The 19,619-nt window shown below is 39.1% G+C and overlaps 1 protein-coding gene across 3 annotated transcripts in view; it reads right to left on the bottom strand.

Moving 5' to 3' along the window:
* Positions 1-489: 489 nt before the first annotated feature.
* gabrg2 (gamma-aminobutyric acid type A receptor subunit gamma2) overlaps positions 490-19,619 on the bottom strand; it is a 77,845-nt gene continuing 58,715 nt past the window's right edge. The window contains exons 7-10 of one of the 3 annotated variants that reach the window (XM_061702143.1): positions 17,085-17,237; positions 13,924-14,129; positions 11,298-11,321; positions 490-5,777 (exon numbers count right to left, since the gene is read on the bottom strand). In XM_061702143.1, coding sequence (XP_061558127.1) covers positions 5,496-5,777; positions 11,298-11,321; positions 13,924-14,129; positions 17,085-17,237 — 665 coding nt within the window. In that variant the 3' untranslated portion in view covers positions 490-5,495. The remainder of the gene's footprint in view (positions 5,778-11,297; positions 11,322-13,923; positions 14,130-17,084; positions 17,238-19,619) is intronic. The other 2 variants (XM_061702144.1, XM_061702145.1) reach the window with 2 other exon arrangements.

Raw genomic sequence — 19,619 nt, 5'->3', positions numbered from 1 at the left:
TTTTTGACCCCTGATGTTGATACAAAATGTTTGATTTTACGCCAGAGTGGGTACAACCCACACAAAGGATTGCTTTAAATACGTATTTACTACATAATCCATCCATTTTCTGAGCCGCTTCTCCTCACTAGGGTCGCGGGCGTGCTGGAGCCTATCCCAGCTATCATTGGGCAGGAGGCGGGGTACACCCTGAACTGGTTGCCAGCCAATCGCAGGGCACATACAAACAAACAACCATTGGCACTCACATTCACACCTACGGGCAATTTAGAGTCGTCAATTAACCGAGCATGCATGTTTTTGGGATGTGGGAGGAAACCGGAGTACCCGGAGAAAACCCACGCAGGCACGGGGAGAACATGCAAACGGCACACAGGCAGAGCCGGGGATTGACCTCAGAACTGTGAGGCAGACGCTCTAACCAGTCGTTCACCGTGCCGCCTCACTACATAATCTCCACCATAAAAAAAACTTGAACACACACAAAGATAAATGCACCAATTTTATTGTAAAATTTCACAGATATGTGCAATTTCCCTTATGAAAAAGTATGTTTGGATACTATGCAGACGCCGTTCTCCCTTTTTGTACACAGAACTCAAGAATTACATAGATACCAAACAACTAATGTAAGCAGGAGAATTTAATCCATTCTGACCTCTTATGATGCTTGATTTTATTTTACATATTTTTTCAACATAGATAGCTGTAGAAAATGTTTTGTATGCTGTATTTCCGCCTCCTAAAATAAATAAGAATCACAAAATAAATACAGTGAAGTTACAAAAACTAATTGATTTGGTCCTATTTTGCAAACTTAATGCTTAATGTGAAACTAAACATTCAACATGCACACACTTCATTGCAGTCCCCACTTCTTTACATTTGACACATGATGAATAAACTACAACAAATGTAGAATAGTTAACAAATACCGTCATTTCCTGTGTATAATACGCATCCCCCAAAGTTGACCTCAAAGTTCTGGAAAACCCTTCTACCTATGTATCATGCATTTTTATAATGCATGATTTTGCTTCTACCCATATGATCAAAATATGAAGTATTATCTGTATTTTGTTAGTTTTTTAGAATTATTCTGAAGTTAAGCACTTTATTTGAACACGGAATACTTTATTTACTTGCTCTTATTTTGAAATTCACAGCCCTACTTTTATTTAGTAAATTAGAAAACACAGCTGTGCTCATATATTTAATTACCCACGCAGAATTTGTAAGATGGGTACAATCATTTAAAGAAAACATAAAGGACCAGGCCAACTGGTTAGCATGTCTGCCTCACAGTTCTGGGGACCGGGGTTCAAATCCTGCCCCCCCCCTGTGTGGAGTTTACATGTTCTCCCCGTGCCTGGGTGAGTTTTCTCCAGGCACTCCGGTTTCCTCCCACATCGCAAAAACATGCGCGGTAGGTTGATTGAAGACTCTAAAATTGCCCGTAGGTGTGAGTGCGACTGGTTGTTTGTTTCTATGTGCCCTGCGATTGGCTGGCGACCGGTTCAGGGTGTACCCTGCCTCTGGCCCGAAGATACCTGGGACAGGCTACAGCAGCCCGCGACCCTAGTGAGGATAAGCAGTGAAGAAAATGGATGGATGGATGGATGAAGGACCAGGTGAAACACATTTAATTTTATTTTAATGGAATTCAAATTTAACGGTCAAGCATTTCAGAAAAGCATTATCATTAAACAAAACATAACCATAAAGAAATTAATGATGGTTGCTGTTCAGTCATATTTAAAAAACAAAAAAATATTTCACAGATTCTGCCAGGTATGTAAACTTGTGAGCACAACTGTACATATATGCAGTCATACTACTCCCGTCATATTGGAATGAAAGTGTACGCTACACATTTTTTTATAACCACTAGGTGGTGGTGGCATATTAGAATGAAAGTGTAAACCTCTCTCATAACCACTAGGTGGTGGTGGCATTTTGGAATGAAACTGTACAGCTTTTTCACAACCACAAGATGGGAGCATACATTTATAAAATTTGATTCCCCCCCCCCCCCCTTGCCCCTGCACCTATGTATAATGCGCACTATTGACTTTCGGCCATTTTTTCGGGAAATAAATGCGCATTATACTCGAGAAATGACGGTACTTTTTTTTTTTGTCATCTGTACCGTTGTAGGTTCTCAGATTTAGGATATAAGGATTATGATATGAATATACACATAGACTAGTTGCAGTGCACGGTCACATGTCATTGTCTTCATTTAGATTTGAACCTGCCCACAAAAGTGATATGTAGTTTACTTTTCTCTTTAACAATGTATCAGGTTGGCATTTAAGTCTGTAGCACTGTAAGTAGAAAACACAGAGGAAGAACAGTCATGTGAAGATGTGACAAAAATGACACTAGTGTGGCAGCTTGTGAACATAAGAGGAACAACGTTTGATTCAAAACGTACAGGAAACTGGTGGTGACTGGTGGCTAGCAAAATTTTTGCTTCAAAAGACGCTTCTAGAACAGGCAAGTAAGAGCATTTGATTCTACCTGGCGTGCAATGAAAATAAAAAACAACAACAAAACCTCAGAACTATTTAATCTGCAAATGCTCATGAAATATAATGATGAACATCTGCTCAATAATTGCATTTTTTATTTTTTTTATAAACTCTGTATGGCCCTTGAAGGACTTTATAAAAACATAACTGGCCGCTGACAGGAAAAAAGGTTCCCCAACCTAGTTCTTGAGGTTGACAAATGCCTGATAAAAATTATCACTTGAACGATGTTCTTCGAAACTTGTGTTGTTGTTTTTTTCCTCTCCAGTCAAAGTATTTTGAAACTCCATAAAAGCAAAGTCACATTTGAACAAACAACAGTTGGACAGACGTCGGTGAGAACATCGACCACAATATAGAAAGAACACAAGAGAAGTCAGGCTAAAGCTCCATTGACATACTGACTAAAAAATGCACCCTTGATATGAATGCAGTTTTTTTTTTGTTTTTTTTTGTTTGAAGACTATATGAACATAAAGTACAATTTATTTCCATGAAATAAATCCCTTAAATAAATAATAAATATCCCACACCCTTGGATTATTCTAGGGCAATAAATAAGTCTAATATACTGTAATTTGATATAATGTGACAAGCTGAAATTACAAAATATATATATTTATATAGACCCTTTGTTTTTTTTTAGAAAATCCCAAGGGTTTTCTTCTTTTCCTAATTTATGTACATCAGAATGTGATTTATACACACACTTTTTTGTGACATTGATGTCATTTATCAAAAACGCTCATGTTTTTTTCCCCATCCGTGTCTTATGTGCGTCATATATTACACGACAATATACACGACATTTACAACACTTTTGTAGTGTCCTTTCTCAACACACCACCATTCAAAGGAAAAAGATTGGAGGAAATGAACATTCATGACTTTCGGCGCAACCAAACATGAAGTGAGAATAATAAGGCTTGCACAACTGCTCGTAAAAATAAATGAATATGTAAATGAAAATGGTTAAACTTTTGAGTTTTGTGTCGTCTTAGAAGAAGTGAGCTCCACAAATGATCTACCGGTATCTGCACTGACATCCCCTTTGGAATGTTGATTAGTAACAAGGTTTTCTTTGAGATGGCTGCAGTTTTCTCAAGCAGTGAAGCACAAGCACACAGTCATATTGTAAAGTACCTTTCCTTTCGTCTCTTGCATACAGACAACGCATTATGAAAATGCTCGCTTTTAATAGTAAATACGTTGAAAGCTGTCGGGAACATAAATTCTTGGGGCTGACCTTTCCACCAGCATGTAAAGATATTTTTAAATTGTCTGGAATTGAACCTTGAATGATACCCAGCAGTAGTTGACAAAAGAAATGCATGTATTTTTTTCTGGCCTTGAAAGGTGCATGCAATAAATATAAACACACAATGCGTAAAAGATTTACAGTATCTGTACAGTTATCCATGAACGGCGTCGTCATCATCATCATCATCGCTTTTGACTACACAAAAATGTTAGACAATTACTTGCGCTATCACATCAGCCAAATTAAAACATTTCAATTAGGGATGGGCATCATAATCGATTAATTGGTTGTTAAGAATTATGTGGATTTGAAGCAGCTGCTGTAAAATTGAGTGTGCTACCTGGCATCGGCTAGCACAGGCGCTGTTGAGTCGATCGCAACTAGTTTGCTGTCTCAAGAAGTAAAAAAAAAAAAGACTTATGGGAAGTACACATCTCTGTAACACTCATGGAAACATGGAAAAGTACACAAAAGACAGTAAACGTAAGACAGTAAGAGGTGGAGAATTGCCTTCCTACCACTACAGACATCTTCACCAGCAGGTGCAGAAAGAGGGCTCTCTGCATTATCAAAGACTCAACCCATCCCACACACACTCTCTTCCCCCCCTCTCCCCTCAGGCAGAAGGCAAAAGAGCATCCAGTGCAGGGCCACCAGGCTGAGGAACAGCTTCTTTCCGCAAGCTGTCAGACTGTTAAACTTGAACAGTGCTCCGTAGCCTTTTCAAATTCAAGCTTCTGGCATTTGGATTTCTGCTGCATCCAAATCCTTGTTGCATTTTCACCTTTGCATACATTGACAACTGCAAATAAGTATGTTTTATCTTTTAAAATGTTTTTTTCATTTTCTTATTATGTTCATATTTCACAAGTCAGGAGACTCACTGGGCTAATCTGGGACCTTCGGTATCAAATTTCGTGCCCTATCATGTGTGTGTTGGTTTGACAATTAAACTCCTTGAAGCCTTGAAGAATTTGGTCAGCTGATTAAGTAATCCTGTCTTAAAAACGGAGCACTCAACTTGGCTGCACTGTTGATTTTGTCCCAACCAGTTTGCTGTTTAAAGAAGAAAACATGACGTCAACTATGGAAATGTGAGCTCCAATCCACGCAGACCTCCTGCATAGAAACCACTCAACAATCCTACTCAGAACAACACAGGGATGTAAACAGGAGTTCAGAACATATAGGGAGAGCTTCTCCAATAAAAACAAAAAATAATCGATTCATTGATAGTTCATTGCCCCGTATAAAATGTAATCAAATGCCCATCCCTAATTATAACTTTATTAATGTGCTTGACACTTTGTAGTCCAGTGGTAATTTGACTTACGAGGTTCTTGTAAGTTGTTGCATTTGTAAGTCAAGGTACCACTCTATTTGGATATGTAATAGCGACAAACAGTGGGTCACTTCCATTTGTCCACCCGTAAACTAAAAACAAACCAAATGAGGCATTGGCACAGTGAACAGATTAACACGCAGAGGAATCATTTTAATCAGCGTTTATCGATCTCTTCATGTCGCTTAAAAGTAATGCTACAGGATTTGCGACTTCTACCGTGCCTACACTTATGAATCCGATCCAATGAAGACTGTAAATGAGGGAAGTGCTCAAATAAAAAATGGTGGCGTCCCCCATCTTGAAGGAATGTCCCACACAACGTAAAGAGCACGCTTATAAGGCTGCATAAGCGCTCTTAGAGATAGAGATAGGAGACCCAGTAGACCAGGTTGAAGAGACCGAACGCAGTGGGGAAGAAGATGCGCGCGTACGAGTCAATCTTTGCGATGCGGATGTGCAAGCGGCCGTGTCGCCACGCCCCCGAGCGGCAGTCCTCGAAGCAGCAGAAGAAGCTGGTGCAGTCCTTCCCGTCCAGACACTCATAGCCGTACTCCTCGTCGCGCTCCTGCATGTGCGTGGCGTTGTTCATCTGGATGGCCGTGGCTGAGCGTGGGCGGATGTCCACCGTGGGCGTCTGCTTTTAAACAGGAAGCCAACAATTAGCGCGCGGAACACAGCGCTGCTTCCGAGACCTCGGTGAGACCTGACGGGTGGGGATGGGGGGGACCTCATTGAGCGGCCACTTCGTATGGTGCTGTTAGTCAGCAAAATGTAATTAGCACCTTCTATGTGCATAATCAAGCCTTTTAATGTAAAGAAAACACAAACACAGAGATAATTACGTGCTTTTTAATTAGCTGGGTCGAAAGTGACAATGGGTCATTCTCTGTGGAGACCCTAATGCAAATGCCACCTTATGGGCTCTCTCTCTCTCTCTCTCTCTCTCTCTCTCTCTCTCTCTCTCTCTCTCTCTCTCTCTCTCTCTATATATATATATATATATATATATACACACACACACACAACCCCAATTCCAATGAAGTTGGGACATTGTGTTAAACATAAATAAAAACAGAATACAATGATTTGCAAATCATGTTCAACCTATATTTCATTGAATACACTAAAAAGACAAGATATTTAATGTTGAAATTGATCAACTTTATTGTTTTTAGCAAATAATCATTAACTTAGAATTTTATGGCTGCAACACGTTCCAAAAAAGCTTGGACAGGGTCATGTTTACCACTGTGTTACATCACCTTTTCTTTTAACAACATTCAATAAATGTTTGGGAACTGAGGACACGAATTGTTGAAGCTTTGTAGGTGGAATTATTTCCCATTCTTGCTTGATGTACACCTTCAGCTGTTCAAACGTCCGGGGTTTCCGTTGTCATATTTTACACTTCATAATGCGCCACACATTTTCAATGGGAGACAGGTCTGGACTGCAGGCAGGCCAGTCTAGTACCCGCACTAAGAAGCCACGCTGTTGTAACACATGCAGAATGTGGTTTGGCATTGTCTTGCGGAAGTAAGCAGGGGCGTCCATGAAAAAGACGTTGCTTGGATGGCAGCATATGTTTCTACAAAACCTGTATCTACCTTTCAGCATTAATGGTGCCTTCACAGATGTGTAAGTTACCCATGCCATTGGCAGTAACACAGCCCCATTACATCACAGATGCTGGCTTTTGAACTTTGCGTCCATAACAGTCCGGATGGTTCTTTTCCTCTTTGGCCCGGAAGACACGACATCCACAATTTCCAAAAACAATTTGAAATGTGGACTCGTCGAACAGTTTTCCACTTTGCATCAGTCCATCTGAGATGAGCTCGGGCCCAGAGAAGCCGGCGGTGTTTCTGGTGGTTGTTGATAAATGGCTTTTGCGTTGCGTAGTAGGGTTTTAAGTTGCACATACGGATGTATCGCCGAACTGTATTTACTGACATTGGTTTTCTGAAGTGTTCCTGAGCCCATGTGGTGATATTATTTACACATTGATGTCGGTTTTTGATGCAGCGCCGCCTGAGGGATTGAAGGTCACGGGCATTCAATGTTGGTTTTCGGCCTTGCCACTTACATGCAGTGATTTCTCCAGATTCTCTGAACTTTTTGATGATATTATGGACCGTAGATGATGAAATCTTTAAAGTCCTTGCAATTGTACGTTGAGGAACATTGTCCTTGAACTGTTCGACTATTTTCTCACGCACTTGTTCACAAAGAGCTGTACCCCCCCATCTTGGCTTGTGAATGACTGAGCAATTCAGGGAAGCTCCTTTTATACCCAATAATGGCACCCACCTGTTCCAAATTAGCCTGTTCACCTGTGGGATCTTCCAAACAGATGTTTGATGAGCATTCCTCTACTTTCTCAGTCTTTTTTGCCACCTGTCCCAGCTTTTTTGGAACGTGTTGTAGCCATAAAATTCTAAGTTACTGATTGTTTGCTAAAAACAAAACAGTTTATCATTTTGAACATTAAATATTGTGTCTTTGTGGTGTATTCAATTAAATATAGGTTGAACATGATTTTCAAATCATTGTATTCTGTTTTTATTTATGTTTAACACAACGTCCCAACTTCATTGGAATTGGGGTTGTGTATATATATATATATATATATATACACACACACACACACACAGCAGTTGAAATAAGTATTTAAAACGTCACCATTTTTCTCACAAACTACATTTCCAAAGGTGCTATTGACATGAAGATTTCAGGAGATGTTGGGAACAACCCAAGTAATCCATACATAAAAAGAAATAAGCTCACAAATTAAGTTGTGTGTAATAATGTGAAATGACACAGGGGAAAAGTATTGAACCCGCCAACTGGTATTTATTTAATACTATGTACAAATGCCTTTGTTTGCAAAGACAGCTTCGAGACGCCTCCTCTATCAGTGTTAATGTTTATTTGAACAGAAAGCTATTATTTTGTTCTGTATGTAACAGGTTGATACACAGATTAGTCGAAACTTCTCTCAATCGCGTGGAAGAGCATTAATTATTTTGCCAGTCACTTTACGTTTCTGGCAAAGATAGATGGACAAAGGTATATTAGTTGTTGGAAAAAATACTTTTTGGACCAACTGAGTGAAATATGATAACTTCCAATGGAACACCTGATGATCTCTTATGGGGTAATGGCTGGGAATCACTGTTCTGAAATAATCGCTGTGTGCCTCTTTTCCTCAATTCAAATAAAACTGTTAATATCTAAAATTACCTTAGTTTAAAGACACTTTTGTGCAATCTGAGCTCCCTTCCTAATAACTCAACTGCTAACCAAAAGAGCAGCACATACTGAGGCATGCAAACGCTTCACAAAAACAGGGGGAACCTTGGTTTACGACGGTCCCAACAAACAAGGTTCTGAGGTTACGAAAGGCGTGCAAAAAACAAGTTGTAATGTATGTTGGTACGCGGCACGCTCAGTTATAGCTATACCTAATTTCATTTGATTGTTTTTTATTTATATAAAGTATTTTACATACAAATATTTACTGAAATTATGATTTTGCAATTGCATTAGCATAGGTTCCAACTTACAAATTAAAAAAGATACATCACAACCTAAGAAAGAGAACTGCGTCGTAAATCAAGAACGCCCTGTAATAGTACGTGTTTCTGTTTTGTTTCAAACTTTCATGTTCTTTACAAAGCATTCTAATTTATATGTCGGTAAAAATGCATTTCTTGTTTTAAATGCTTTACCCCCTCTAATCGACAACTGATCCTCTCTGGACCTTACTTTAATACAAGAGACCTCTGTCACTATGTGGGGAAATGGGGTAGGACAAAAATGTCGGTGTGTCATTCTAAAGCGAGAAAATAATTATTCAAATGTGTTGTTTTCATCCACTTTTTATTTTAAAAGTCATGCCACTTTCTTTTGCATAAATTGGGATTCTAGCTGTTTGGCAGATTAAGTGCTTTGGCAGCATTTGAAGGATCCTCAACTTTGCAGATAAACTGAAGTGTCAAACCTGTCTTCTAGAAAGACTCGGCGTGTCGAGCATCCTAACAAGTTCAACAAGAATTTCACATCATGGCTTCCCTTAAAAAAGTGTCACTTGTTTTCTTTGATTTTGTTCTTTATGTTCTCTAGTGATGAAACTAGAAAAAAACATTCTGAAAATAATCTCTGCAAAAGATTTTAAAAATGATTATTGATAATGTTTTACGCATGTCTATCATAGGCCATGATGACAGCAACATAAGAAACATTGCTTGTTATTAGAACATATCATAATCTGCTGTTAGCATGCGTCCTTAAACAATCTTAGAATACTGAAACTTGACTCAACAGTGCATTCCCTACAGCCTCATTTATCCCAGCACTTGTGCACAAACCCGTTGTCCCTTTTGAAAACGACACATAACCCCAAATGAAAAACAACATACAGATCGCTTTCAGCACTTTGTAATTTTTGTGGGGTCCGAATAAACGGACAGTATGTTGAGTTAATGAGGGGATTAAGAAAGAGCAGGTTATGACTCAGTTCTCAAAGGGGATTGGTTTTTACCGGAGGCGGCGTAATGAGTAGAAGCTCAAGCAGAAGGAGCATTAGCGACGTCCCGCTCACGCCGAGCTGTGCTGGGTTGGTGTTAGCAAACAAAAAAACAAAAACAACCCAAAACAAAGGAAAGACACAGTGGCGTTGGCAACTTTAACTGACTGAAGAGAAGACAACCTCTCAGAAAACAAGCTGGTTAAACTATATACTACGACCCTTTTGACAATGAATCCTTGAGGTTAGATTCCCGCTCATTTTGGCTGAAATTAAGCTCCAAACCAAATTAATGGTGCAAACCTCAACTCAGAAGAGCAGAATTGTACACTATATGGACACAAGTGTTGGCATACTGGAAAACGGTTTTCCATTACAAAAACTAAGGAACTGGCTGCCCTTTTGTGAATGTACTTTTTATGACTTTCTACCAGATTTTGGAATGTAGACAATATGGTCATTCTTGAATCATCCAGAAGAACATTTGGGAGGTCATCCTGGAACAAAAAAATAAATAAAATAAAAGGCCTGGTCCTCACAGTGTTTCTGTAAAGTATGAAGCATAGAATTCTCCCTAATGACTTGTTAAAATTAAGAATTACGGATGATCAAGGGGAACTAAAAGCTTTGCAACTGTGCAAAGCTTTTGGATTAGGAATCTGCACCTCCAAATCTGAGATCGGAAAAGGGTGAACTGTCCCATTTGGGTTGGGGAAGAAGTACTGCCTCATCTGGAGGAGTTCAAGTATCATGGGGCCTTGTTCACATTCAAGTGAGGAAAACATGGATTATTTTCAGTGTCTGCAGTAATGCTATCACTGCATCACACTGTATTAGTGAAGAGAAAGATGAGTCAAAAGGAAAAGCTCTCAGTTTAGTGGTCGATCTACATTCTTACCCTAACCTATGGTAACAAGCTTCATGTTACGAAAAGGACACAATCACATACAGTTTGGAGCCTCAAATGTGCTTCCTTTGCAGGGCATCTGATCTTACCCTATCTCTAAGACCACTGTCCATATAGTGCATGTGTAAATTTGGATTGTTGCTTGCTCCCTTCCACCTTGGATGCTTTTTGGTGGCTTACCTGATGTTTAAAAGCACCTCTAATTAGACTCAACACATTGTGGGGGTTGTCTTTTTCAGTCTGTTAAGGCTCTGCTGACTCTGTAGGAAGTGTCAGGTTGACAAGCCCAACGAACACAGAGGTAAAGTTTCACTGGCATGACGAGAGGTGGGGGAAAAAAGAGGAAGCTTTTGCAGCCGCGCTCTGTGGTTAAGACGACACTAGTGAAACAGAACAGAGGGAGCCAGAAGTCCGAGCTGAGCCTGGACTTAATGTTCCATTGGGTACAGGATCAGTGGGATGCTCATTTGGATTGTAAAAAAAAACGCTCAAGTCTAGCTGGCTGGCTGCCTCCGCACTGTGCACAGTAGAGAGCACCTTTAATGTCATTTTTCTGAAACCTGTTCATCAAATGAGGAGGTGTATAATAAAAATGCAGGTAAGATAAAGAGGGAACCGATGGATATTTCGCTGTAGAACAGACAGAAAAGCAGTGTGGTGCTTGAGGGATGAAAGAGCCAAAAAATGCAGCAGAAGCATGCAGTTAGACACAGGCAATATACCTTGGAGGAAAAGAGCCGGAGGAGCTTTTGTCCAGACAGGAAACAAAGAATGTGAGGAATTGAATAAGAGAATATACAACAAGAAACAGAAAAGGAGACATCAATAACCAGACTTCAAAAGAAAACACAAGATAATGCATGAAAATAACAAATTCTGCACGAGTCAGAATGGAAAGTGAGGAGATACCATAGAAAGACATACATAGTATGGCAACACATGGGGGAACGCATTGTGGAATATATGTTCCAAAGTACTTTCATATAATACACTTTTCCATTACACAGTAGTGGCTCTTAAAAACATAATTCACACTGCATTGATCATATCAGTCGGAACTCAAACAAACATAAAATTGGAGGAGAATGATGGTCTAATTTATTTACTTCTAGGCATTTGGCTATTGGCCACAGTAAGGCAGCAAACTGTATCCAAAAGGTGACACGGCAACAAGCAAATGGACCATTTGCACCAAAGTTGAGACTTTTGGGCAATGACGGATGGGTTGGAAAAATGAGCGACCAGTAGTAGTTTAGCTATACGGTACCAGCTTGGCATGCTTGGTAACCCTGGTTGACCAGCTACTGTGCAGTGGAAAAGGGGTATTGGCATTGATACTAACTGCTTTAGCCATAGAACAATGTATACCAAAATCATCAATAGCAAAAGCTGTAAAAGAGGTCTGATGTATGTCATGAATGTCACCGTGATTAATCAATCGTATGTAAAAAAATTAAGCCAGTCAACAATGACTCATATTTCTTCTCTGTTCAGAATCAACAAGTATTTGGTGGGAGAGGTTGGCTGGCCTTTCAGCCGAGCTACATGATCTCTTGATGGATTCAAGGCTAGGCTAAAGCCAGCGTCCTGACATGTGTCATGGGTCTAAATTACAACTGTAACAGATGTGCGAAGGATTAGGCTACAGTTTGAGTTTAAGGCCTCACTCACTGAGTCGAGGTGACAGTGATTGGGAAGATGCTCCCTTAGGGATACTAAGCTTTTCTTTTTTTTCCCCATGAGAATTAACTTTAGTGTAATACTTTGGGGGAGGGACAATGAGTATGTCATTGAACCTTAACCTATAGTGGATATATATATATATATATATATATATATATAAGTGGATAATAATAATAATAATAATAATATATATATATATATATATATATATATATATATATATATATATATATATTGTGATATAAAGTACAAGATCACAACAAATCATTTCAAAACTTTTTTTCACTTTTAAGGTGACCTATAACCTGTACAACAATGAACAAATCCTTTTGAGAGGCGGAGTAAAAATAAAAAACTGAGATATGGTTGCACTAGTGTGAATAGCCTCTTATAACTAGGGATGTGGCTGCAATCACATTTAAATTCATGTTAAATGGGAGACAGCAAACACTTGCCACCATTTAAAGTGCCTTTGATTAACCCCAAATCTAAGCTGTTCTAGTAAACCTTTCTTGCCATTTTTGTAGTCACATCTTACAGCATAAGCCATGGTCCGCACAGAGCTTCCACAGCATCAGAGGAATCTCATTCAAAGGTGAAAAAAAATATAATTTCCAAGGCATAAATATACCATGAATCACAATTACCAAAATAATGATCAAGCGAAGATAATATGGCACTACAGTTTTTGTGTTTCATTACGTAGAACTGGACGTTCATCAAAAATTTATGAAAAGAAAACTGGTCAGAGAGGCTGCCAAAAGGTTGACAGCAACATTGAATGAGCTGCAGGAGTTTCTGGCAAGTGCTGGCTGTTTAGTACACGTGACAACAATCGTCCGTATGCTTCATATGTGTGGGCTATGGGAGAGGGTGACAAGACAGAAGCTATATCTTACAAAGAAAAAACCCTCACTTGACATCTCCCAAAGCATGTGGGAAAAGTGTAATGATCCCAATGTTGTTTTGGCCGTAATTCAATTCCAAAAGTTATGTTTGGCACAAATACAACACTGCTTCATCACCAAAAGAACACAATATGTACAGTGAAGGATGGTGGTAGAAGCGTCTTGCTTTGGGGCTGTTTTGCTTCAGTTTTGCTTGCTAGGGCCTTAGTCAAGGTGGATGGAATATCGAACAGTTCTAAATACCAGTCATTGTTAGCACAAACCCTTCAGGCTTTTGCTAGAAAGCACAAAAATGTTAGGGAAAGCCTGCTAGAACACCTGAACTTTATTCTGGGTTAATTAGAGGCCCTTTAAATGGGTAACAGTTATGTGCTGAAAGCAATTTAACATGAGCTTGAATGTGACTGGTTAATTATGAATACAGCCACATCCCCAGTTATCAGCGGGTGTGCACACTTGTGCAACAACATTATCTCAGTTGTTTTTTTTTTTACTTCCCTTGAAATATTTTTATTTTCAACTGAGTTGTACAGGTCAAAAGTCATATTAATTATGGAAAAAAGTTTTTAAACGCCTTATCTTAGTCAAATTTTTTTTTTCACAAATTCCTGGCATTCAAACAGGGATGTGTAGATTTTTTATGTCCATCGTATGTAAATAATACAAGGTACATTATAAGTTACACACCCTGTTTCGTTCCAAACGAATCCAAAATAAATAATAAAACGACCTTTTTTAGATTTAGAACGGCACTCACCGGGTTTTTCTTCTTCTTGTCTTTTTTGGCACTTGGCTTTCTATTGCTTACAAAGTAGTGCAACGTGCCATACTCTATTAGTGCAGCGAAGACAAAGATGAAGCAGACGGACACAAACAGGTCCATGGCTGTCACATAGGAGACTTTAGGAAGAGACTTCCTTGCTATGGTACTCAGCGTGGTCATGGTCAGCACTGTGGTGATGCCTGGTAATGACATAACAGACAAAGGTTGTATACTAAATTTCCAACTTTTGTAATTGTGGCTACAGTTATGACAAGAATCAGAATCTAAAATAAATTCCTCCCCTTTCCCATCACAAAAAAAGCTATTTTCACAGCTCATAAATGCTATTGTTTACACAAAAGGAAGCTGCTGGGCCCATTTGAAGTCTGCTGGTAACCAAAACAAGTAAATAAATGGAATTATGGATATTTATCATATATTGGAAATCGATATCCCTGCACAGCATTGTTAACTGTATGTTGAGATGATGTCTTATGACAATTAGCATTCCTGTAGTGATGGCTCCACAATGTTGTGTGTGTCCATGTTTATGTACCGGGAAGCTACGATTTTGTTCTGCCCAGTCTTTTTCGGATTGGTTGAGCTGCATTTCTCCATAATTGTTTGATTATTTTACTGTGGTTTTAAGTTCCAGTTTGGCTTATCAAATTGTAATATAATAGTAAGATTGTAGCATTGAAGGTCCCCTTCCATCAAAATGAAACATTTTTAACTTTAAATGTATAACATTGGTCAAAATGGGTCTGTGACCTGGTTTAAGTTTGACGTCTATGCGAATTGTTGATTGAATACAAAAGATGATAAACGGTGAAAGGATTTCAAAACGACCTGATCAGATTAAGTGTGTTTGTGACAGAGAGAGTTACTAAATATTCAAGTGCCTGTCCACTTATCTCAGGAAAAATGGCTAGGCGACAACGGGGCTGTGACTTGTGCGAAGCGTTGCATCACCTGCAAAACTCAGGAGCTGAGGAATAAATGGCTTCCATTTATTTTGGTTACAAATTCCTGAGCATTTCAAAACCAGAATTGTGTTGTGGTCAGGTGCAGTTCGTGGAGGCTGACTTCATAAAAATAAGCTTTCACACACTGCTGGAAGTGTATTTCTGGGTTTTGTGCGAATGACCAGCCGGGTGGCCACTGCCAAGCCATGCAAATACAGTATATAAAAGCATACATGTGTTGTATTTTACAACAATAATTAACTATCCGTATCATTTATCATTGATATTTTTATTATTTATAATTGTGGATTAAATAGTAAAAGCTTGCAGTCATCACCAAAATGTGCGCGAAAAGAGCGTCTTGCAAGGGGCACACCGTGAATGATCTTGAGTGAGTGATTTCTTGATTTAATGACCACATCCTGTGTAGGAATTACTCCTTCCTCATTATTGGTACTCTGTCTCTCTATCTTTATGGTTTAAAAAAGTACTAAAGTACAATATACTGTATATGTGCAGCCTTTACAGGATCACCGTTCAAGGGCGTCACGTGACCTTGCTATGAACGCTTGGCCGAGATGCCGCCAAGCAACGCTGTTTTCCATTTTTAAAGTAGATAGAAATATGCAATAAACAGCATTATCCAGTGAACCTCCATCAAACTGCTATCTTTAATGGCATCACTACTTTTTCTTCGATCCTTGTACATATCCTTCAAAATTGAATCTATAAGCGACAATACAAATTAAGGAATGGCTTTGAAAAAGATTGCTTGCAAAAAAAAATAAAATAAATAAATAAAAAATACTAATTCACAAGGCTGTTAATGAAGTCAAGCAATGCAGTGTGGAAATTTTGCAGCGGTTAATTGATGCAAAACCAGGATTAGCGGTGGCTGTTTGATTATGTGCTCTTACTAGTTCGATCCCCAGGGGAGATGCATAAACAGCTGTTTTTCACTCCCTGTGATCCATATGGGTTATGGTTCATCTGCCATTGACCACCAAAACTGACACTATATTCCAATAAACACCATCTGGTAGTCCCTCTCCCTGTATGGTTGTCTTGCTCTTGCTCTAATGATGAGGCACATGGAAATGGTTTATATGATCACTGATACTACAGATTAGCACTGCTATCAGAAGCATAATACCTTCTGAATACAAATAAAGACGCCACACTCCTTTTCACTAAATAGGGAGGCTTGCATTGGCGTACTGTGGTAGTCTATATTTGGTGTGGACCAAAAGACATCCGTCTGCTTAAAGATTAATATTTCAGGATTGTGAGTGAATTGGTTTATTTCTGGGTGGCATTGAGGGATTAAGAATTGTGTCAACTGCATTAATCCACTCCACAACCACCTGGCTGCTTGTACTGCCCTTATAATCTTTCAAAGACGAAATTTGGATATTCGTTCCTTGTTATAATTTTAGCAGGGATTTGACGTGTTAGCATTTCCACAGCAAATCATGTTGGAATTCGCTGACGCTCAAGAACAACATCTATTTTTAGAGATTGATGGCAGACAAAGTAATGACGACACAGAAAGAGGAGGAACGTTTCTTTCCTGGCTGATTATTCAGTTATGCCAGATAATGATCACATCACATGGATTCCAGGTCAAGACTTCCAGCCTTACGGGTCCAAAAAGAAAGCTGACGAGGAGAAAGCTACATGGCTAAAAAACACATTAATTGCCAAGGATGTCTCCTGCAGGTGCAGGAAGTTCAAAGCCTGACATGTTTTGTTGATATTTAAACTTTTGCTCTCGTTTTAGTTGTGTCCTTTTCCTTTGCATTGATTGAAGCCCCAGCAGCCTCTATTATTATTGTGCTGAGGCTGCATCACGGAATCACTGCTGCTGTACTGCATAATGAATGTCTCATTAAAGCATGCGTGAAAACATGTGCCAGGATTGGGTCTTCTAATCAAGATGGACTAGATTCCGTGCCTGTCTCAGAGGGAAAGAGGAGGTGGAGGAAGCATGGGAAGAGGAGAAAGGAAAGAGGACGGATCAGTAGACTGCTCTTCAATATGAGGTTAAGTGTCACCACACAAGAGTTCTTGATACGTTTCACAAGCATTCTTGTTAATGAATTAAAGTGACATGGTGTGTGGGCTAGTATCAATGTCCAATTACAGATTATTTGAATTTCGATTGCAAGTATTCAAAATGTGCAAGATTACCTAATGATGTCCTGGCTGGTACAGCATCCTTGTTGATCCAGAATGAGACCCAGGAGAGGACAACAATGAGAGTGCATGGGATGTAGGTTTGGATGGTGAAGTAGCCCATTCTCCTACTCAGGTCAAAGAAGACTGCCAACACCACATAGTCACCTAAAAGAGAGGGAAAGAGGACAAAAATGGGTCAGATTGTTTCACTTGATAAACATAAACTAATGTTGTTGTTCTGTCCTTATCAGACAGTTGACACAAAAACATGCTGCAGAGTACTCTACAGTACTCTCTCTATTGAATCATGCTGTATTAACACATTATGATCAAACACAGCTGTCAACAGCAAACATTAAACAAACTCAAGTCAGATGATGAATATATAATGCTGTGTAACCAAAATATGTTTGCTGAAGAAACCTAGTACAATCAAAATGTAAACGTGATTAAAAAGTCTTCTTTTGGTCTTGCTTTTAATGCCTAAACTTTGTACATCAGCGTCCATGAGTTAATCACAAGAAATTATCGCACTAATCATGTATTAACTCAGATTAATCACACAATTTATTTTGAAAGCACATGCTCCTTTACCTTAACCGGGTATTGGTTAGCTGAAATGCGGTGCAGGTTGTTATATGATCAGTGATCGGGTCATTGCTTATGCAAGTGCAAAGATAAGTGAGGAGACTCTACATGGTGTGCTCAAAGGTTACCTGATGGGACTTACGAAAAAAAAAATAATAATAAGGTAATTTGCATATATAGTGCAGCGCTGAACTCTGTTTTAATCAAAGCACAAGTAAAATACTATCTCAAAGCAAAATGTGGTACTGTGTGGTATATTTTGCGCCTGTGATTAATTATGATTAATCAAAATTCACAAGTGAGATTAATCTGACTTTCTTTTTTTTATCAATTGACAGCCCTAGCCAGTATACATTACAGGATGAGATGTATGTATCATTGGGTAAGGGTTAGGGTCCTGAAAACCTGAAAGTGGGTATATATACTTTTGGCAGATGTCTGCACGAGTTTAAATATATATATATTTTTTAGAGCCAGGGCTCCCTCTCAGTTGAAAGGTGTACCACAAACCCAATTCCAATGAAGTTGGGACGTTGTGTTAAATATAAATAAAAACACAATACAATGATTGGAAAATCATGTTCAACCTATATTTAATTGAATACACTACAAAGACAAGATATTTAATGTTCAAACTGATAACCTTCATTGTTTTTAGCAAATAATCATTCACTTAGAATTTTATGGCTGCAACACGTTCCAAAAAAGCTGCGACAGGTGGACTGAGAAAGTTGAGGAATGCTCATCAAACACCTGTTTGGAACATCTCACAGGTGAACAGGCTAATTCGGAACAGGTGGGTGCCATGATTGAGTATAAAAGGAGCTTCCCTGAATTGCTCAGTCATACACAAGCAAAGATGGGGGCGAGGTACATCTCTTTGTGAACAAGTGCGTGAGAAAATAGTCGAACCCTTTCAGGACAATGTTCCTCAACGTACAATTGCAAGAAATTTAGGGATTTCATCATCTACGGTCCATGATATCATCAAAAGGTTCAGAGAATCTGGAGAAATCACTGCATGTAAGCGGGAAGGCCGAAAACCGACATTAAATGCCCGTGACCTTCGATCCCTCAGGCGGCACTGCATCAAAAACCGACATCAATGTGTAAAGGATATCACCACATGGGCTCAGGAACACGTCCGAAAACCAATGTCAGTAAATACAGTTCGGCGCTACATCCATAAGTGCAACTTGAAACTCTACTATGCATAGCAAAAGCCATTTATCAACAACACCCAGAAACGCCTTTTATGGACGCAAAGTTCAAAAGCCAGCATTTGTGATGGTATGGGGCTTCGTTAGTGCCAATGGCATGGGTAACTGACACATCTGTGTAATGCTGAAAGGTACATACAGGTTTTGAAGAAACATATGCTTTCATCCAAGCAACGTGTTTTTCATGGACGCCCCTGCTTATTTCACCAAGACAATGCCAAACCACATTCTCCACGTGTTACAATAGCGTGGCTTCGTAGTAAAAGAGTGCGGGTACTAGACTGGCCTGCCTGCAGTCCAGACCTGTCTCCCATTGAAAATGTGTGCCGCATTATGAAGCGTAAAATACGACAACGGAGACCCCGGACTGTTGAACAGATGAAGCTGTACATCAAGCAAGAATGGGAAGAATTCCACCTACAAAGCTTCAACAATTAGTGCCCTCAGTTCCCAAACGTTTATTTGAATGTTAAAAGAAAAGGTGACATAGTGGTAAACATGACCCTGCTTTTTTGAAGCTTTTTTGGAACATGTTGCAGCCATAAAATTCTAAGTTCATGATTATTTGCTCAAAACAATAAAGTTTATCAGTTTGAACATTAATCATCTTGTCTTTGTACTGTATTCAATTAAATATAGGTTGAACATGATTTGCAAAACATTGTATTCTTTTATTTATGTTTAACACAACGTCCCAACTTCCTTGAAATTGGGGTTGTATTATTAAGCTGTTACTGTT

The sequence above is a fragment of the Phycodurus eques genome, chromosome 17 (genome assembly GCF_024500275.1).
Source record: "Phycodurus eques isolate BA_2022a chromosome 17, UOR_Pequ_1.1, whole genome shotgun sequence".
In the NCBI taxonomy this organism is placed as follows: domain Eukaryota; kingdom Metazoa; phylum Chordata; class Actinopteri; order Syngnathiformes; family Syngnathidae; genus Phycodurus; species Phycodurus eques.
The sequence above is the reverse complement of the archived record's forward strand: the minus strand, read 5'-3'. Positions and strand labels throughout refer to the sequence as shown.